Source organism: Lepisma saccharinum, chromosome 2 (assembly GCF_977018435.1).
Source record: "Lepisma saccharinum chromosome 2, izLepSacc3.1, whole genome shotgun sequence".
Taxonomy (NCBI): Eukaryota; Metazoa; Arthropoda; class Insecta; order Zygentoma; family Lepismatidae; genus Lepisma; species Lepisma saccharinum.
In genome coordinates this window covers 47258988-47279774 of record NC_139230.1, presented here as the reverse complement: position 1 = coordinate 47279774, position 20787 = coordinate 47258988, and the positions used below count along the sequence as shown (strand labels likewise).

Below are 20787 nucleotides of genomic sequence, written 5' to 3'. Positions count from 1 at the left end.
GAAGAGAAATGAAAGGAACACGTAAAAACTAATTCCATCATGAGTATCCAATTGTCCTGCTATTCTTAGATTCGCCTAGTCTTGTTTTTTACTTCAATGTTTGCTTCCCCTAGAATGGACTTCCGTCCAAGGTCGGGGGGAGGGGTCAATGCCCCCCTGTGGTTGCGGCACTGTTTATGAGTGTCTCTTCATCAATTTCACGTCATCACTCATTGTTGCGATTAGCTAGAAGTGGCAGCAAAGCAACAATAAGTAACACAAATCAATATCCACTCCCTCACTCTACCACATGAAGCAAAAATTTAAGCAGTTCCAAGTTCATAGCAACACACCCAAGAAGAACATCCGACACCTTTAGGCACCTTTAATACAAGACTACTCAAAATGTCACAACTCTTCTAGATACTGAAAATTGCGAAATCATTTTCCAAAGTCTGAATCTGGAAGGGAATTCCCCATCTCCCCAATCATGATACGACATTATACGGAATCCCATACACCCTAATAAAACACAAAATCAATAAGTGTCTATGTTATGTTGCTAGAGTAACACATGATATAATTGATTTTTCACAGGGGGCAAAGCAGGCTCTCAGGGGTGTAGTTGCCCCTCCTGGCCCCCCTCTAGCTACGGGCCTGCGCCGCTGCAGGTAGTAAACAGTGTGCCTCCAGTACTGTCAAGTCGAGCGTTGTGGAGGCATCCAAATTAGAAAAAAAAATATGCGCAGTTCACATGATCGACCAATCAGATGCTGTTTTACAGTCTGCACTGAACTGCAGTGCCTTGACGAAGCCGATTGGCGAGTTCCGCGCGGACGAGACATTTCTGAAGCAGACGACAAAGTCAGAGCAAGAGGGAGAAGGTGAAAAGTACACAACTCCAAAATGGGAGGAAAATACTCTTCGTTGGATCCTATGGAAGTGGAAGTTCCTAACATTAATGCACTGCTAGAAAGAGATCCGTATCTTAAATCTTATGAAAGAGAAATCCGAAGACGGTAAGAGTACTTTTAGAAGATATGAGCTGTCTTGTAGCTATCTAAGCTAGTTGGTATTTATTTATTTTTTCTAGTATTCTGTTCATAGTCCGGCATATGTGTGTTGCAAATGACATACAGTTGCATGCCATATTTGCAATGGTGACGGAAATTGCGTATTAGTGCAAGTTGATACGCTACTCGCATGCAAACTTCTGACTGTAAAACTAGAATGCTGGCGACCTTGTCTGCCGCCGGTTTACAAGTGAAGGTCACGAAGCACGTGACAACCGACTGGAATAAACCAGCCAAGAAATTGTATTGCGCATAAATGGTTACAAAACTAATACAATGTAGAAAGTGAATGTTCCAAGAAGCAATTTTTATTTTACAATATATGTCGCCCATATGACTAGTTTGTGTAATCGTAACTCTTGTGAATGAGTAACGTTCAATAAGGTATATTTATGTTCTTTTGGTACTTGACAGGGTACCCTTGACAGAATTTTAGATGGTATATGTACTGGACTCACTAATCATCCACATTGCTTTACAAATCGCTGAAACAAAATATGTAATCAAAAGAACGTTAACGGTTCCAAATGTTTAACGATTTATTAAAATTTTAGTATCCGCGAAACGTCTGAAATTCCTTTATTTTCTTCTTTTTCACATTGGTACTTACGTATTCTGCATTGCTAAGGATCCTTGAAGGTGGCATTTCGTTTTTTTTCACGAAAATAATTTCAATTTTCCACATATCGAGTAATTATTGTTCGTTCGTTTTTTGATTGAGTTACACACAATATGGCGGGCAAATCTAGACTAGTCTTGTCTATGATCAGTGGGTGTGCAGTGTTTCCAACCTTCTTCACCAAAAAATACCTACTTTCGTGTTACTGATTTTGTATTTTTTCTGAGTTCTAAAACCCCATGAACCATGCACGGATAGCCCCACGAACCATGCATGCCAAGGTTAGGTTCGGTTAGGTTAAGCAAACATAGGGTAAAAATTTACTATTCGTCGGACACCTATAACTTCTTTGTTTCGTCAATTTTTGACATTTGTACTTACCTATCTGCTTCGCGGAACATTCTTTAAGGTGTATTCACGTTTTTTTGATCAAAGTAATTGCATTTTTTCACATTACGAGTACTTCTTTCTCGTAGTCTTTTCGCTTGCCTGAGATACAATATGGCGCGTACACCTTCCTACATAATCGCGCGTCGTGTTTGTGTTTTGTCGATTTTCATTCGTTATGCAGTGTTTCAAACTTTGGAACCCAAGAATTACCCGTGAACAAATCTCATCTGATCTAATTTTTCTTTAAAAAAAATTTCGCATTGTTTTACAAAGAAAATTGTAATGTTTCGTGGTGCTATCCATCCCGGAATCACTGGGAAATTTAAACTAAAAAATTATTTTAGTTTGAAATTTTTGAGTCCAAATTTCCCACAGATTCCGGGCTCCGCCCCTGGGGTAATTGACCTACCGCTACCAGGATCCCGCCTCCACTCCGGCTACCCGGCTTTCTCTATAAAGTCCCTGTTAAAGGCATGTTAGAAAGTGGCCGGAGTCACCTGCCTCCAAATGAGCCCCCAACTTTTAAATTTAAAGAAATCCGTTTCCAGGATACGGAAAACTTACCTGAATTTCACCACGCATCCACGACACGTCATATTAGGCATATACCCACAGCCCATTCCTTCTAACGAGTAGCTTACATACACTGCCACATTTTCGACATTCCTTTCATTTCTTCACGATCCCGTGTTCAATTAAATTACAAAATCCACTGGATCTTCCACACCCGGTACGAGTTTCACAACGCATCCATGACACATCATGTTTCTAACTTTCGTTCCAAAAACAGACAGTTCGAAACACTGGATACCCAATGAACATGAACGAAACACAATCACGACGCGTGATGATGTACATAGGTGTATGTGCCAAACACTATTGTCCGTCGGAGAATTAATTTTCAACAAAGAACATGAATTTCTGCTATGAAACATTCCCACATCACACAAAACACCTTCCAGATGTTAAACAATGCTACAGGAACTTATTACGGTAAGTAGTTTCTTCTGTAGGAATCTGTCCGAAGCATAGTAACTTAGTACCAAACATGTTCTTTGAAAACAACGGTGTGGTTGGAAACCGTGACTGGGGGTTACATCATCGAACGCACACAACATTTGGTTCACGTAGTGGAACGACATAGTGGCAACTGCTTTTGTGCATTGGAGAGACATTAATCTTCAAAAATACATGATTTACCGGCGAAATACGTTTCGTGGATGCTAAAATTTTCCCAATGACTTTTTCAGTTTCATAGGAGAAAGACTAAGTGTTGCAGAATTGTATAAATGATTGTTAGGGTAAATCTGAACCTTGGTGAAAGTAATTAAAAGTTTTGAGTTCTGAAAAGTGCAATTTATCAGGGTGAAGATGTGAAAGATACCTTACACAAATATCCCTCCTTCCCATTGACAACACATTCTACAGACTACTTCCAGTACGAGTCTCGAAGGGGTGTCATGCTTGAGACCAACAACATGAGATGTTGAAAGCATTTAGGGAAATTATTGTAATGCTAAGAGCCCTAAACCTGGCCTGCCTAACCTAACCACAAAAGCATGTAGAGAGGCTGTTTGAATACTAAGAGCCCTAGCCTGACTTGCCTATAGATCGACCACAAGGAAAATAACCTTTGGTCAAAAGTGTTTGCACATCTTCCCTACTGCTTTCGGGGCTCAGGGCAGTGTTGCCAGATAAGACTTGAAAAGATCGGGAGATTGTTCCTTGGGAAACCAGAAGATCGGTTAAAAAAACAACTTGATGATCAAATAGTAGCCGATGAATGACGTTCTTGGGGGGGGGGGGCAATTGCTCCCTAATCTTATGCCCCTTTTCCCCTTCTGGACATCCATGCCTGCAATTAAAAAACAACTAATCACAATGGTACTACAATTATTAAAGGCAAATGGCAACCAATGGCATGTGCGTAATACTAGAAATCAAACCTGACACCCTTTCATTGAAATGCGGCAGCTTTTTTATTTCTTTCTTCGAATTTGGAGTTGGTCGACCAGCACACGTTTTATCTCTAATTTTCTTTCAACAGACGAGAAAGTTTCTTTACGTTAATGGGATGTGTTTTAGTGGTCATTTCTTACCTGCACAGACAAATGACGTAACATAACCCATCCTTCGCTTCACTCACAGCATCAATGCAATCTTTGTCAATACCTTGCAACAACTATCCAAGCACTTCAAAAACTAACATGGAAACAAACTTGAGTCAATGACAGGGTTAGTCATGTCTTCCTTTCTTGTCTAAGATCATGCCATTCTTCAAATACCCGAAGTGTTTCTACTTTTAAGGAAAAAGTCTGAATGCACGCAAGAGTTATTTTAGTAATGTATCTCTTTTATTTTAATTCATCGTATCTAATTCCAGTTTTCATTCATTTCTACTCATCCTTCTCTGCTACAATTTTGCATTTATGCCAATACCTTCAGCACAAAAAATATTCAACAGAGAAGATCGAATATGTAATGAATGCGCTTCAAACTTGAACCTCACAAGGCAACACTGGAAGGGAGGAACCAGCTGGGCCTCACTTGCAGCGAGAACGGTGCCTTCTGCTGTGAGAGCGTGAACTGCACATGTCCGTTTCATTGAGAGAGAGGTTCAGCAGTATCCTCTTCCATGGATTTTTCCCAAGTAGCCACCCTGAGCTTCTGCTTGCTGTCCGAACCTTCACTATGGCAGGAGGTGTCCTGTGGGGGTTCAACTGAGGGTCTGTACTAGGGTGGCCGACTCGCGGTTTCCCTTTCTCAGCAAAAGAATTTGTTGTGTTACGGACACAAATACATGACTTATTGTGTACAAATTTTAGTGAAAAATTGTGAAAAGGTAAAGACATTGTTTATTGTTCATTCTCGAGGTCAATGCCATACATTACTGGGGGTTCACTGATCCTGTGCGCTATAGGGCCAACCGTGCCTCTGGTGGAGTCGTCACCTTGTAATCAAGGGGTTCCAGGTTCGATACCCGGTGGAGGCACATAGTAGTTTTGATCCCACTTTAAACTGTAGGTCCAGTCCCGATAGCCTTACTGTGCACAAAGTGAATTTAAAACACCCAACTCAATCCATCAGTTTCTCATTCATTCCTATCGTCGTACTTACCCATAGAGGCACAAAAGTGAGGCAAAGAACCAAAATAGAAATGTAATGTAATCTAAAAATAGTAATAAAATAATAAAAATTATTATTATGTCCTAGCACAATTGAGTGGCTTTTGGCATAATTTCACAGTTCAAACAGCAATTTTCATGTCTGAGTGGTGTTCCATGTGCTCCGCTCTACCTCTCTCCTCCATGCCCAAGTAAGATAGCAACAGTTTATTAAGGAAATATCTCAAGAATCAATAGTCCTGGCAACACTGGCTTGGACCACGTTGAAGACTCCTCCCCCACTGCCCTCCCCCACACTAGCAAGTGTGATGTAGTTCTGTGCAAGTCCTTTTTTGTGGTTCCACTATAACATAACTATGAAATCCCTTTACACCACACACATTCATGAACTACCTAGATAGATGGCGGCAGCGGTCCATGACCAAGTCAACAGTAAATGAATTGGTTGGTTGGAAGAGAAGAACCTTATGGGTATGTGTTAGCAGACACAAATATAAATCGAACCATGAAAAAAATGCCTGCATACCATGATTAAATCTGAATTAAAGAATCGGAACTTGGGCGAAAATAACTGTTGAGTAAATATAGAATGTATGACAATGCACAAAATGACAAATTTGCAAAACAGAATGAGTACTGTTATTTATCAAAGTTATTGCCATTGCATCATCTAGGGTTATATTAGAAATATTTCAATCAAAACTAGCAGTGGTTTTCTTGTGGGTACAACCCGTAGTCGTGCACAATCTCGTACAATGCTTGAAGTGAAAATTGCTAGCTGGGGAATGTTTGGTTGAGCCTTTGGACTAGGTGGGGGGATGTTCCTATTGTTTAACATGGTGACAGTAAGACAGCATGGGTGGGATACTATCCTCCCTTACTTCAACCACTGATCAGGTGTCTGTTATGTAAAATATTATATGCCTGAACCATACATTCTATCCAACAGGAACTGTGCTTAAGTATTTCTGAAATTTTGTGCATATTTCCTTTAGTCTATATATTTAGTTGTAACTATGAAATACCTTATTTGTTGCAGGTATGCAGTTTTCCAAGATTATGTTGAAAAAGTTAAGGATTATGAAGGAGGCTTGGAAAACTTCACTCAGGGTTATAAATACTATGGCATGCACTTCAATGAGGATAACTCTGTGACTTGGAGGGAATGGGCACCAGGAGCTGTTGAACTGTACCTTGTAGGAGACTTCAGTAAGTTTAGGTTTATGGAGTCTTGAAAATGTCTTTGCACCAAGTTCAGACAAAGTATTTTATTTGCTTCTCCAGATATAACTTAACTCATGTGTGAAATTATGCACCTGCTTGTTAAGAAAAAATACAAATAAAATACCTTCAAAACAAAAAAAAACTTGTAACATGGTCAGAATATGTACCACTAAAATACTGAAGTGTCAAGCTGATTACTTTGATCAGAACGATTTTCCCATACCAGTGGTATAGGTTATAATTCATCTACCGATACTTTTCCGGCATTTTGGTCTTTCACGGGGTCCGCAAAAATGTCACGCGACATTTTCACGGAGTCTAGTTATCCTGGAAATTATGCAAACATCAGTGTTACTCTTTATTTTCCACGAAAAACTACATATTGTGATTACATAACATCTATTTTTAATATTCTTATTGTAAAGCAAATTTCTTTGTAAATTCATGCACATAATTGGCGAAGAATATTTACACAGTCCAGTGTGAGCCTCAGCTACTGGATGGGTCACAGGTGGTGGATAGTGAAACCTCTTTCAGATATGAGGGGGAGTTGCGGACCAAGGTGGCAAGGCTATCAGGGTGTGGAGGGTGTCCAGTGGCATGGACATACTCAGCAAATACCACAGATACCCATCGACAGCCTTGTGTCATGGCGAATAAACACCACCATAAAAGTGATTTCCCCCACTGCCTTGTGGGCTTGGAGGAATCCAGAAAGGCTAAGGGAGTTGGAACTCTGACAGAAAACAAGGGTGTACCTGAGAACCCACAGGTGGCAGCCCCACCACTCAGGTGTAGGCTGTGACAGGCCAGATTAGCCAACAGCCGAAAACATAAACATTTTGAGATAAGAGAGAAGCAAGCCAGACTGGAAATTTGAGACGACTTGGGGCTATGAATAGGGACATTGAATATTGGAACACTGACAGGAAGGACTGAAGAAATTGTGGATCTAATGGAGAGGAGAGGGATCGACATCTTTGGAATGATCGAAATGGAAGGAAGAGGAGATACTATAAGCTGTACTGGGCAGGGACTGATGAGGGCAGACGAAGTGGGGTTGGATTTGTAGTCAGAAGTGGAATAAGTGAGGGAGTAGAAAGGGTGAATGACAGAATTATGAAACTAGAAATGAATGTAAGAGGGAAAGTAATATAAATAATTCAGGTGAGCCCCACAAACAGGATGTACAAAGGAGGAGATAGAAGAATTTGAAGAAGACTTGTAAGAACATGTAGGAAAGGAATGGCAAATTGTGATGGGTGATTTTAATGCACAAGTGGTAAGAGACAGGAAAGGGTATACGGAAGTACTTGGAGCAGATGGATGGGGACAGAGGAATAAGGAGGGAAGGAGGCAACTTGACTTTTGTAAGACAAATGGACTGTTAGTAGGTAATAGCTGTTTAAGAAGAAATATGACAGCCATAAGATTACAAGATACTGTTGGAATCATGAACAAAATAGATTATGTATTGGTAAACAAGGAAGTAAAGAAGATAGTGAACAACATTAAAGTAATACCCAGTGAGAACTTATGTGACAGTGACCACAGGCTACTAGTAGGAGATGGAAAATAAAAGATAGTAGGGAAGAACGAGAGAGAAGGATAAGATGATGAGAGAAATATCAAGAGGTAACCCAAAGCAGTAGAAACAGAATGGACAAGATTTAACACAAAATTGTAGAGGCAGCCAAAAAGGCATGTGGAAGGACAAGCAAGAAAAGAAAGAAGATGGTGGAATGAAAGTACTAGAGAGGCAGTGAGAAACAAAAATGATGCATTTAGAAAATGGTTTAACCCTGTGTGTGTGTGTGTCTCTATGTATGTATGCATGTATGTAAGTAAGTAAGTAACGCTTGGGAGGTGATTCTTCACACGAAAACAAGCGAAAAGTGTGAGTTCCATTTTTATGACTGAGGCTTCATTTCCGAGATAGGAGCCTCGCAAAAGGTGACAAAGTGAACATCACACCTAACTGGGACGAATACTATCACAGATAGAGAGGCGGTTCCAAGGGAGTCATCAAGGAATCGTATGTGCTCAGTCCGGAAGTCACTATGAAAATTTCACTGCACGCATGTGCAATGGAGTCCTCAAAGGAATTCGGGATTTCCAGCAAGAACAATGCATGGAAAGGGTATGTAACACAGCAAGAAGGACCGTGACAATGAGAAATGCGTTAAAGACAACACATCCTGACATCAAACATCAAAACATGAACACGGAACACAAAATCCGAAAAGTTGAGCACAGTTGCATACCCCAGTTACATGCGAGGAATGAACGAATCATGTCATGTGGCATACGAGAGACACATTACTCCACCAGGAGGAGGGAAAGAAAAACACAATATCAGATGATTGCGACAACGTGTATTTTTACACGCAACAACTACGTAATAACCCCCCCCCCCACACACACACACAACAAACAACAAATGCTACAATGTCTTATGCACAGACAGTGCATGTCACTGTACACCAACTGAAGATGTCACTTTCATCCTCATTAGAATTCACATGGCGGAATATATAGATCCCACTCTTCCGCTAAAGATTCAGTATTTTTAAGCCCTACATTTGACTGTGACCCAATTAACCTGTTTGTGTTCAAAGTGTACTTAAACTTTGCTATAATCTTTGGAATGCATGAAATGAGAGGAAAGCAAGTACATCATGATTAAAATAAATTAATATATGTATATTACAACTATGTCACCTTAAAACTAGTATATTAAATTTAAATAATGAGTTTGATTTTTGGTTTTAAGTCCACTTTATGCACAGGAAGGCTAATTGGAACTGGACCTACAGTTTAAAGTGGAATCAAAACCACTTGTGCCTCCACTGGGTATCAAACCTGGGATCCCTTGATTACAAGGGGATGACTTGACAACTACACCATGGGAGAGGCACTTAAATTTAAATAAATATTTCTCCTACTTGTAATATGCTATTCTTCATTTTCATTTTCAGTTCTGAAATTTTTCACCACCTAAGGAGATTAGAAAAGAGGTGGTGTGTAAAAGTGATAAAAAATACTGCCTTGACTGTTTGATTTTGCTTGATTTTTTATTGTGCTAATAGAGCCATTTCATGTTTGAATTTTGTAGATGGTTGGAATAACCAGAGTCATCCATTTAACAAGCTTCAATATGGAAAATGGGAAATACAGATTCCTCCAAATCCAGATGGTTCATGTGCTTTGAAGCATTTATCAGAAGTGAAGGTACTTACTTTATTTTTCCTTTTCTTTTGTGCTGTGTGTAGGGCTATGTTCCTTGGTTGCCCAAATGGTAGGGTCCCTTGAAGGGACCTCCATTTACCTCAGATGACCCAAGAATATTCTGTAAGAGGAAAGATGGAAGCAGTGAGCAAACTAGTCTCCCCCACCCCCTCCTTCCCACACACAAAATGTCAGCACATACTACTATGAAACAGTTAATTATGTACATTGCATTATAGGGAACATTCTTTTGAAATGATCAAGGGAAATTACATAGATAAACCTGATTTGAAATTGGTCCTGAAGTATCAGATCAAAATATGTATTAAATTCACTTTATGCTCAGATAGACTAATGAGGAATGGGCTTGATATAAAAGTGACATCCCAAGCACTGCAGTGTATTTCCCCCAGGAGGCATACTTGGGATTCCTTGATTACAAAGCAACAGCATTACCACTATGCCATCCTCAAGGCACAATATTTTAGAATGTGTGTTGTACTTCTAATACCAAACACTGATATTTCTTCTGCACCCATAATTTTTGCTCTAGAGCTACAATATCATTAACATGTAGTACATGCAAATTCACTTCGTCTTGTCTGCAGTGTACCATGTTTTGTGAACTTTCTATTTAATACAGTTCCATGTTTTGTAGGGCTGAGCCAATACAACTTTGAACTTGTACCCATGCCGATATTCTCACAGATTCCCACCGATACCGATACTTGAAAAGTGTTCAAAATGTTGATTACCTTTTTTTTTTTACTTATGCACTAATATTAAAGTGCTCACCATGCCATGAAGGCGTATAGGGGGTGTGGGAGTAACGCCCCACACTTTCTTGATCCGGTCATGAGTGGGGGTGATGTGATCAGCATCATGCCCCTGACCAACTTTACCCCCCAGGGTTTCCCCCAAGTACTCATGTCATTTGACGCTGGGTGGGCGCTGGTGCCACTTCCAATGTTAGAAAAGGTCCCCGGATTTGAACCAGCTGGGGATCGAACCCAGGACCTTTAGCATGGTAGTCAGATGCGTTACCAACTGAGCCACTACGGCCACATTAGTGCATAAGTAGTCCATTCTAATTTATGCATCAATTTACCAATAATTTTACTTTGAAATATTCAAGAATCACATAAGAATCTGCAACAACAGCTCAGTTCACACTGAGTATGCAAACAACACAGCAAGTATATGTAAGTCACTGCCTAGGATGTCACCCCCACTTTGGAAATCCCTGATGTAGCATCAGGAAAACATTATTGCCACACCTACATACAGGGGTTGGACAAAATAATATGAACACCCGATTAGATGAGCCCCATTTTCGGAGTTGTGTGCTGACTGCACTGGCATGCACGGAATGCATCTTTTGTTTTCTCCATGTCCTATGATCCCTCTGCTAGAGGTATGAGCCACCAGTAAGCCTGTGAACGGCTTGGTGTTGTGTTGCGTTACCATTATATCTGACTTTACAGACTTCCAAGGAGGGCAAATTGTTGGTGCCCGATTAGTTGGTGCATCTGTAACAATGGTAAATAAGTTAGTAGGGGTATCGCGAGCTACTGTGTATATACCGTCATGACAGCATACAAAGTGCAGGGGAAAATGGTGTCTGCGAAACAGAATAGTGGCAGAAAGACGAAACTGACAGAGAGACGGGAGGGCATTAAGGAGGATTCTTGGCTCTCAGAGGAAGACCACCGCAACCAAAGTGACTGCTGAGCTGAATATGCATGTCTAGAATGGAATGTCAACAAAAAGAGTGCACCGAGAACTGCATAAACAGAATATCCATGGCAATGCCAAACGGATACATCATTTGTGTCAAGAGCACAAAACCTGGACTACTGACCAATGAAAACATGTCATGTGGTCTGACGAATCAACCTTCACACTATTCCCCACCAGTGTACGTGCTTACGTATGGTGAACATCGGCCGAAGCATACAATCCAGACTGTCTGGTGCCAACAGTGAAGCATGGTGGTGATAGTGTAATGGTGTGGGCGGTCATTTCATGGCATTCACTGGGTCCTATTGTCACACTGAATGGAAGGGTAACTGCCAAGATGTATTGCCAAATGCAATGCTGCATTTTAGGTGACCATGTCCATCCAATGGCGCAGGCATTGTTCCCAGCAGGGGATACCATCTTCCAGGATGTTAATGCCCCCATTCATACCACTGGCACTGTCCAAGATTGGTTTGATGAGCACTATGACGCACTTACACATCTTCCCTGGCCTGCACAATCACCTGATTTGAATATATTATCGAGCCATTTTGGTCAGTATTGGAAACCAGAGTACGGGCCTGTTTCCCTCTGCCAGCCAATCTCAAGGAATTGGAGCAGTTTCTTGTCGAGGAATGGTATAGCATCTCACTGACTACCATCCAGGATTTGTATGCATCCATTCCCATGAGGATTGAGGCTGTTCTCAAAGCGAAAGGTAGTAGTCCCACACCATATTAGGTGGGTGTTCATATTATTTTGTCCAACCCCTGTACTTACAACAACAAAACATGGAACTATATTAAACAGAAAGTTCACAAAGCATAGTACATTGCAGACAAGACAAAGTGAATTAGCTTGTACTGCGTATTAATGACGTGGAAGCTGTAGAATAAAAAGTATGGGTGAAGGAATATTACAGTGTCATTTTCATGTTTAGCACCATAGATATACTAAAAAACACCATTATTTCTCAAAACCCTGAATCTTTCAGGCCTGTGTAATTCACAGCAGAAAGTGCAGATGACTTAGCTAAAGCTACTTCTCGGAAATATGGGCAAACAATGGAAGTTTTCTTGCTTCATTATTAAAAAAAGGAAACATTAGTAATGCTGATTTTTATTACAGTATTTTATCATGGTAGTGGTATGCAGAATATACCTGTTTAAAATGTTATATTATTGCATTTTTTAATGTTTCATTTATTATCCTGTTTTAATTGTTAGTGTAATATCATTTTTTGTTTTAACATGCTGTATGTAATAAATAGCACAACTCTCATGTGCTCTCTTGATGTGAAGCATATGTAAGAGTTTTGTCTCAACAGATACCTGTTCAACACCCCTCCCTCTCTTTCTCTCTCTCTCTTTTTGTTGTTTTATTCCCAGGAGGTAGATTTTGATTGCATTAATGGGCTGGGTTAAGGGTCTAGATTGGGATAGAGTTTCAGTGAGTTTGAGCTTTAAGCCCTCTTCATGCACATGTAGGCTAATTGGAACTGGACCTACAGTTCAAAGTGGGATCCAAACCTCTGGGTATTGAACTCAGGACCCCATGATTACAAGATGACCTCACCACTACACCATCAGGGAGGCCTAGAGCTTGAATGAGAATCATAGACCCAATAGTATTAGTAGATAGATTTATCCTAGATTTGCTTTACTTTCTTTAGCTTGTCATCAGAACTCGGACTAGTGAACTCTTTTATCATCTCACCCCATGTTGAACATTTTGAGAAGTTAACAGGAGCATGGCTGGTGTTACTGTTGTGTTTCACATTGGTGTCAAATCCATTTCCATGGCATTGCCCCTTCTTTGTTGTGATTATTATTTTTCCTCCTACAACTCTCTTGAACCAGTATATATGCATTGCTATACTTAATCGAATGCAGATTTACAACTATTTTTTTGATGTGGAGATATAAAGTTGTTCTTAAAAGCTTGCATAATCTCTGTTGAGTTATTGCAAAACAGTACAGTACAGAAATTCAGACTTAGAATTAGTTTTTATTCCTAACTTCCTAAGCCTTTCTTCTTTTTTTAATTTTCTAGCATTACCCCTAGGTAAATTATTGTATTTCATAATAAGAGTGAGGGAGGAAAAATTGAACTCTACAAAATCAGAAGGTGATGCTTTCATGTGCTGTTTTGCTCAAAATATGAATAGTTATTTGTAGATAGAATTATCCTTTTCTTCTTTACTGTCTTTAGCTTGTTATCAGAACTCAGACTGGTGAACTTATTTATCGTCTATCCCCATGGGCACCATATGTGGTTCAGCCCCCAAAATCTGAAGGATACACATTCAAACAAAGAGTTTGGAATCCGCCTCCTGAGCAAGTAAGTTGTAGCTGGAATTTTCATGAATAATAAAAAAATGAATATATGTTTTGTATTAATAAAGTTATATATGTGTACAGTGGAACCTCGCTTTTACGTTTTTCAGGAGACCAAGCTGAAAAAACTTAAAATGCAGGAAATATCAAATTGAGGAAACTTTTATATACCTAGGTAAGCTTATAGTATTTTGCTACATTGGGACCCTCAAGATTGAATGTATAATTTGGGAAAATGTAAAATCTGTGAACGTAAAAATGAGGTTTTGCTGTAAGTATAAATGGTTATTCAGTACAAACAAAATTCTGTGCAAAAGGTTATGAATTTGACCGGTGCCAAAGCATCTTATATATTTTTTTATACCAGTCATAATCATTCTTCGCTGTTTTCTGCCTCTGGCTGGGTAGGCATAGCCTCAAGCTTCTTCATTTTTCCCTCGTCTTCCACCACTCCTCTTTCCATGGTGTTCCAATCTTGTCCTCTTCTCCTAACACACTCTGCTATCTGCTCTTTCCACCGACATCTTGGTTTTCCCCTTGGCCTTATTCCCACTCCTTGTGCATTGCAAGCTCTTTCTGCATCCATCCTCCCATGTGTCTGAACCATCTGATCTGTGCCTGATCTATCCTGTCCTGAAGCTTCACCACACCCACCAGTGACGTGCGGTGACGTCGACACTTGGGGTAGCAGTCAGTGGCATGCTCAAGGGGGGGGGGGGGGGGTTTGGTGTGGGTCACACCTTTCCTCCCTTTAGGGCCAGTATTCCTACAAAAAAGAAGAATGTCAATAACAGAAAAAGATTGCAAAATTATGAATGAGTACCAGAAAAAAGTACACGTAACCCCCACCCACATTCGAAAGTAAAAAACTATTTGATTTGACTCTAAGCCAGAGATCCTGGGTTCGAATCTCGGATTGGCCATTTGTGTTCTTTGTGTGTGTTCCTTCATCTATTTTGTTGTACCAAAGGTGGCGGAAAAGCGAAGTAAAATGAACCAAATTGAGCAATCAATCAATGATTTGATTTCATTTTTGTTACTTAGCGTCGCTTTTTTGTCACATTTGGTTAATTGCGAAGATACGATTAAATTGATGAAGGGACGAGCACAGGGAACGCCCATGCCTGGGTCGGGTTTTGAACCTGGAAATCCTGGTGTCGTAGCATGCTATGATAACCAGTCCCCCACGCTTGGTTGATTTGGTGACAGGTAACAAAACACAACACACTTTTTTGTAGTTTCTTCAATGATATTCATTTGACTTTTTGAGTTCTGAGATACATTTTTTATTCCAAATTATTTCATTATTCACTGCAACACATAGGACAAGAATGCGCACTCATCACGGGTTCGAATCCTGGCCTGGATTGTTCATATGAGGTCCCTTAACCAATTTCATCATATTATCACTCAATCCTCATTTTCGCGATAACCAAATGTGGCAGAAAAGCGAAGTAAAATAAACGAAACCAACAACAACCCAAATAAATACATCCGTATTTATGACTGTTAGAGACCAAGAGTAGTATATTTAAATAAAACACTACTAAAACGAGAGTCAGATAGAGCCTGAACATATATTTGTAATTTAATCATTATATATTCCATATTTGTAAAAGAAAAAAAGAAAGAAAGCATAACATCATTGTCTGCACATAACACGTTCCCATTTCATAAATAATAAAACTACATCCCATATTATACATACACACATATTGTACAATGTGTAAAAGGTTGTGTAAATACAGAGAACATAAGTACTGCAGAAAATTTTACCCTGAGTTCTTTACAGGATTTACAAAAAATCTATGAGAAACCATAGGAGATAGACTGGGGGACCTGAAAGCCTGGGCTTTCAACCATTGCAGCGGGGGGCGAGGGGACAAGAGAGGTAGAGGTAGAAATCTTCCTTTTCCTTGGGCCGGCCGTTTCTACCTGAAAACTGGTCTGGCGGAAGAAGAGCGAGCTAGGGTATCCAGCCAGCTTTGCCCGCGGAGAACACCGATGGACGAGAAGCGCGTGGAAAAGAAAGTGTTGCGTATGAGCTGTGGTGGCTTTAACAAGACAATAAATATTGTGATTTGAATATAATTCGAGATGTGAGATTGATTGATCTATCTCTGCTAGACTAGCTACTCCTCAGTGCACGTCACTGACACCCACTGTCTGTTAGCTCTCCTCATTCCTTATTTTATCCCATCTAATCTTCCCCAGTATACTCCTTAAAAATTTCATCTCCACTGCCTGCATCTTTCTTTTGTCTCTCTGTCATTGTCCAAGTCTCTGCTCCATGCATAATTATTGGTTGGTTGGTTGATTGGTGTGATTATGCACAGTAAGGCTAATCGGAACTGGACCTACAGTTTAAGGTGAGGAGATACAGTTACACACCATGCGTGCATTTATTTGAATATCGTCTGAATTTGCAATGCTACTGAAGAAAAACGTGGGGGTACAAGAGAGTATGAATTTCTCCACGTGTGGCAGGTTGAAGCATTTTTCAAAGTTAATTATTAAGCTAGATACGACCTGTAAAAAATATGACTAATAAGAATTTTCTGAATCCCATGTATCTTCAACATCAAGTTACGGCTAATGAAATGGGAGTTTCAACTTTTCTGCTGGGCAATCACTTCTTGAAACTGCCCTCTTCCTGTTGATATAATTTACTATTCCATCGGAAGTTTGATATTCCCAAGATAACAAATCAGAAAATACTCCCATATGCCCAATGCATTTCTCCTTGCCTCCTGGCAGTGTTGCCAAACCTGGTGCACATAAAAGAGCTAAATTTTACCTTAAATGGAGTTAAAACTGACTTTCAAGGAGCTAGATTTACGAAGTGCTTCCTAGAATAATGTTAGTTGTCAAAGGGGTGGGGTGCTGCTATTACCGTTAACTCTAAATTGATGACAATTTATTCTTAGTTTTCAGCTTCTAGATCCAGCGGCATCACCATCTCATGGTCGTATGAAATCGAATATAAAGGATTCCCTAATAACAATATTATGCCAATTTCACGTCAACACTGCACTATAAAAAAAGTAGCTGGCTATATAAGAGGGAAGGGGGTGATGCAGCCAATTTAACAATATCACGTCACGTGCAAAATGTATAATCATGGCAAAAGTTGGTCTATGTGGGTTGAAATCAGTGATGGTATCATAGTGAGGCACAGGGTGGGTGCCCCAGTTTACAGGCAAAGGAGTGTACAAAATAGCCAGATCTGGGTCCAAGAGAGCTAAGTTGCCCCTGATTCGGAGAGAAAAACCGGGCGGAAACTGTCTCGCATGCCCTTAAAGAGGTATCCGAACCACTTGTGCCTCCACCAGGTATCAAACCCGGGACCCCTTGATTACAAGGCATGTAATTATTGGCACATAGTATGAGTTATATATTACCTTCTTGCATTTCATAGGTACATCCCTGTTCCATATTAATCTTCGAACTCTATATCAAGTCCACCACCCATTTGTCCTCTTCTGTTTACCTCAACAATTCCTCCACTTCTCTCAATTATGCTTCCTAGATATTTGAAGCTCTCCACTACCCTCAACTCTTTCATGCCCATCTTTATTTCTGGCTCAGTTTCTTGTTATTAGCACCTCGTTCTTTTCTGCACTGAATTTCATTCCTGCTCTTCTGATTTCCTCGTTCCAACTATCAAGCTGTCTCTGTACTTCTTCCCGGTTTCCCCATATTACGTAGTCATCAGCGAACAACAGGGCCTTCATCTCCTCCTCTCCTATCTTCTTCCTCACCTCTTCATTAATTGCATCCATTGTAATTATGAAGAGCAGTTGGGAAAGAGCATTTCCATGTTTTAGTCCATTACTTATACTGAACCACTCTGATCTTCCCACTGGTGTCCTCACATAGCTCTGGTTGGCCTTGTATGTGCTCTGCACTCTACACTATTTCTTCTTCGACTCCTTTCTCTCTTAGATCCTTCCAAATCTTTGTTCTGTCCATGCTATCATATGCCTTTTCTATATCTAGGAATCATTTCCATACTCGTAGTGCCTTTCGTGTAATTGCCTTATGGTGAATATTGGATGTACTGTTGATCTGCCTTTCCTAAATCCATACTGTTCCTCTCTCATGTTCAGCTCTGTTACTTCCCTTATTCTTTTCTCTAATATTTTATCATTCACCTTCACTGAGTGGCACATTAGTGTTATTCCTCTGTAGTTTTTACATTCTTTTCTGTCACCCTTCTTGAATATGGAAACTATTAGTCCCTTTGTCCAATCTCTTAGCACTTCTCTCTCTTGCCACACTGTACAGCCACTGTACATCAATCACTTCTGCTCCTAGTATCATTTCCACTGGCACTTCATCTACTTCAGGTGCTCTGCCTCTCTTCAGTGCTTCCTCCACTTCTTTCCATGTGAGATTCATTTTTTCCTTCTGCTTTTCTTTTTCCTTCACTTCATGTTCATTTCCTATTTTCACGTTCAGCACTTTATCAAAATGATTTCTCCACATCCTCTTCTACAACATTTCCACTATCATCCGCAAACTTACAGCTGTCTCCTCTTTCTATTTAAGCTAAGAGATGAAAGGGGAAATGTTGTAGAAGAGAATGAAGAAATAAGGAGAAATGTTGAGAAATCAAAAACTAAGTTAATTATTCTTGATAACTGTAGTTTGGTTTCTTGTTTAAAATTTTAGTGAAGTTTAGTTATGTGGGTTTCTCAGGATTATCTCAACATGTTTATTTCATAGTGTTGATTCAGAAATTTTAGTTTGCCATGTAAAGTAGGGAGGCAAATCTTGTTCATGTTATCTGTGGGTCTGATAGTATTTGGCCTTGTACAAAAAAGTAGTTTTTTTCCCATGCTGATTTTGATAAATGCATAATTAAACTTTTGGCTATTCATATTGTAGGACAATCTACAATATAGGACAATATGTGTGTTTCATTATAATTTATTTAAAGCAAGTACTGCAAACAGAGGAGATGGGCTGATGAAGGAGTTAGTCCTAAACTGGGTGAGATTCTTCCAATTTACACGGATTAGATGAGAGATAATTACTGCAGCTTAGAAAGTGTGTACTGAACATAATCAAGAGTCTTTCATGTACAAGTATGCACTGTATTAATAGTTATAGTGGAACTTACCCCAGAAAGTTCTTATATTTTATTTACATACTAGACTGACAGACATTTTTTTGGTAGGCTGATAAGGGAGTTAATATAAATATTGAATAATGTTTTCATACACACATGATCTTGCTATATCATAATTCTTTGTGCTTTCATTCTTCTAGAAATATCATTTCAAACACAATAAAGTCAAGAAACCTGACAGTCTAAGAATATACGAATGTCATGTTGGGATTGGCACAGAAGAAGCAAAGGTTGGACAGTACAAAGAATTTGCAAGGGATGTGATTCCTCGTATAGTAAAATTAGGTAAGTTTTGCATAATTTTTGTGGGAACTTTTGTAATATAAGTGGTAGTCTTTTGTATTAATATTGTTTTCTTTAAAAGATGGTAAATAAAATGGACAATACATGTGATAAAGCTGAAAGAAAACTTCAATTAAACATTTCAGGGACTTCTGCAAGAGAGAAAAATGTGCACTGCAGGAAATATAAAATGTACAAAGCATTGTAACAAATTACCTTTTTACCAATATGGCATTATAGGAAAATTATAAAATTCAGGTTCTTCTGCATCTGTTTAGCTGACAGGTGAAATGAATAATCAGTTGTGAATTATACATACATATCAACATGATTTAATATATTAATTTTGTTTTAGATGCTTGTATAACAGCATAATTGTTTTGTTCCTGCTGCTCATTACCATATTGGCTCTCTAACCGAAAATGACTTTAAATTATCAAGATTGTGAGACATCAATGCATTTGAAATAGTCATGAATGAAAAGTTAAATGAATTGAAGAAAATAATGAAAAATTCTCAGCACTCCATCAGGAGAAATGGCCATATTGTTCACATATTCTATTAGGCTTCTTATCTAATGGCTCAGTTTTTATGTGCATTAATGCTCCACAGTGGGATGTTCAGTGATTGATAAAGGTTAATTTTGCCTTAAATGTTCTAAAATAGGAATAATAGCATACATAGAAATATGTGAATTGTAGGATGGACAAATATAATAGAAATCTTGTCTTCTGCACTTGTATCAAATCCCTCAGCTCAACCTATGGAAGCTTTTGTGATTTAAGTCTTAGTTTTGCATTTTAATTTGCTCTCGTGTTGTAACTATTTCCATGTTTTGATGTATTTGTAATTTAATTATTTAATGTTGGTGCTCTACCTGTTTAGGTAGACTGATGAGAATAAATGAATTTATGTTGTAATTTGTAGGTGGTGTTTTGTTCTTTCATATTTTATCACTTTTCTGCCTTAGGTTAATCACACAATAATGAGAATGAATGATGATTGAATGACACACACAATACGTATGTCCTGGCTGGAAATCAAACACAGAATGTGTGAGTTTTGCACTCTACATGCTCAGTCATTGAGGCAGCAGTGTTTATGCAACACTAACAAAATTGAAATAGTTATAAATACATATATATCCCTAGAGAGAGACAATTTTTTTAACTAGTTAACATATATCTATAATTTATTTGTATTAAATATATTTTTTTAATGTTGTTTACTTTCCTTAAAAAAACTTTGTCTTCCACATATTTAAACAGTATCAAGTCAATCTTTTGTAAGTTACAAGTGAATGGAACTGAGGAACAGAACTTAGTCAGGTGCCATTCATGCATAGTATACTTGCATAATTTTGTATTTGGCATGCAAGTATTCTGTTTCTTTGAATGTTAAGTTATTGGAAAATTAACCTAATTGTCAAATGGGTGTTACAAATTTAAAAAGAAAATGTAATAGTACATATTTCAGAAAAATAGTTTATTTTCGTGAATTATTTCTCTATAGAATTACTAAGCAATGTGAAATAGTAACTGACACAATCAGAGTTTGAGTATGGCCACAATTATAGGGTGACTAGAAATAATATAAAACGTTATGATAAAGCAACTGATGCATTGCTCGAGATGTCAAAGCTGAGAAGGTATATTGG

At 38.9% G+C, this 20787-nt stretch overlaps 1 protein-coding gene across 1 annotated transcript in view; it reads left to right on the top strand.

Moving 5' to 3' along the window:
* Positions 1 to 804: 804 nt before the first annotated feature.
* Positions 805 to 20787, top strand: part of AGBE (1,4-alpha-glucan-branching enzyme) — a 72579-nt gene continuing 52596 nt past the window's right edge. The window contains exons 1-5 of the mRNA XM_083117332.1: positions 805 to 998; positions 6226 to 6395; positions 9526 to 9641; positions 13590 to 13718; positions 18989 to 19133. Coding sequence (XP_082973458.1) covers positions 886 to 998; positions 6226 to 6395; positions 9526 to 9641; positions 13590 to 13718; positions 18989 to 19133 — 673 coding nt within the window. The 5' untranslated portion in view covers positions 805 to 885. The remainder of the gene's footprint in view (positions 999 to 6225; positions 6396 to 9525; positions 9642 to 13589; positions 13719 to 18988; positions 19134 to 20787) is intronic.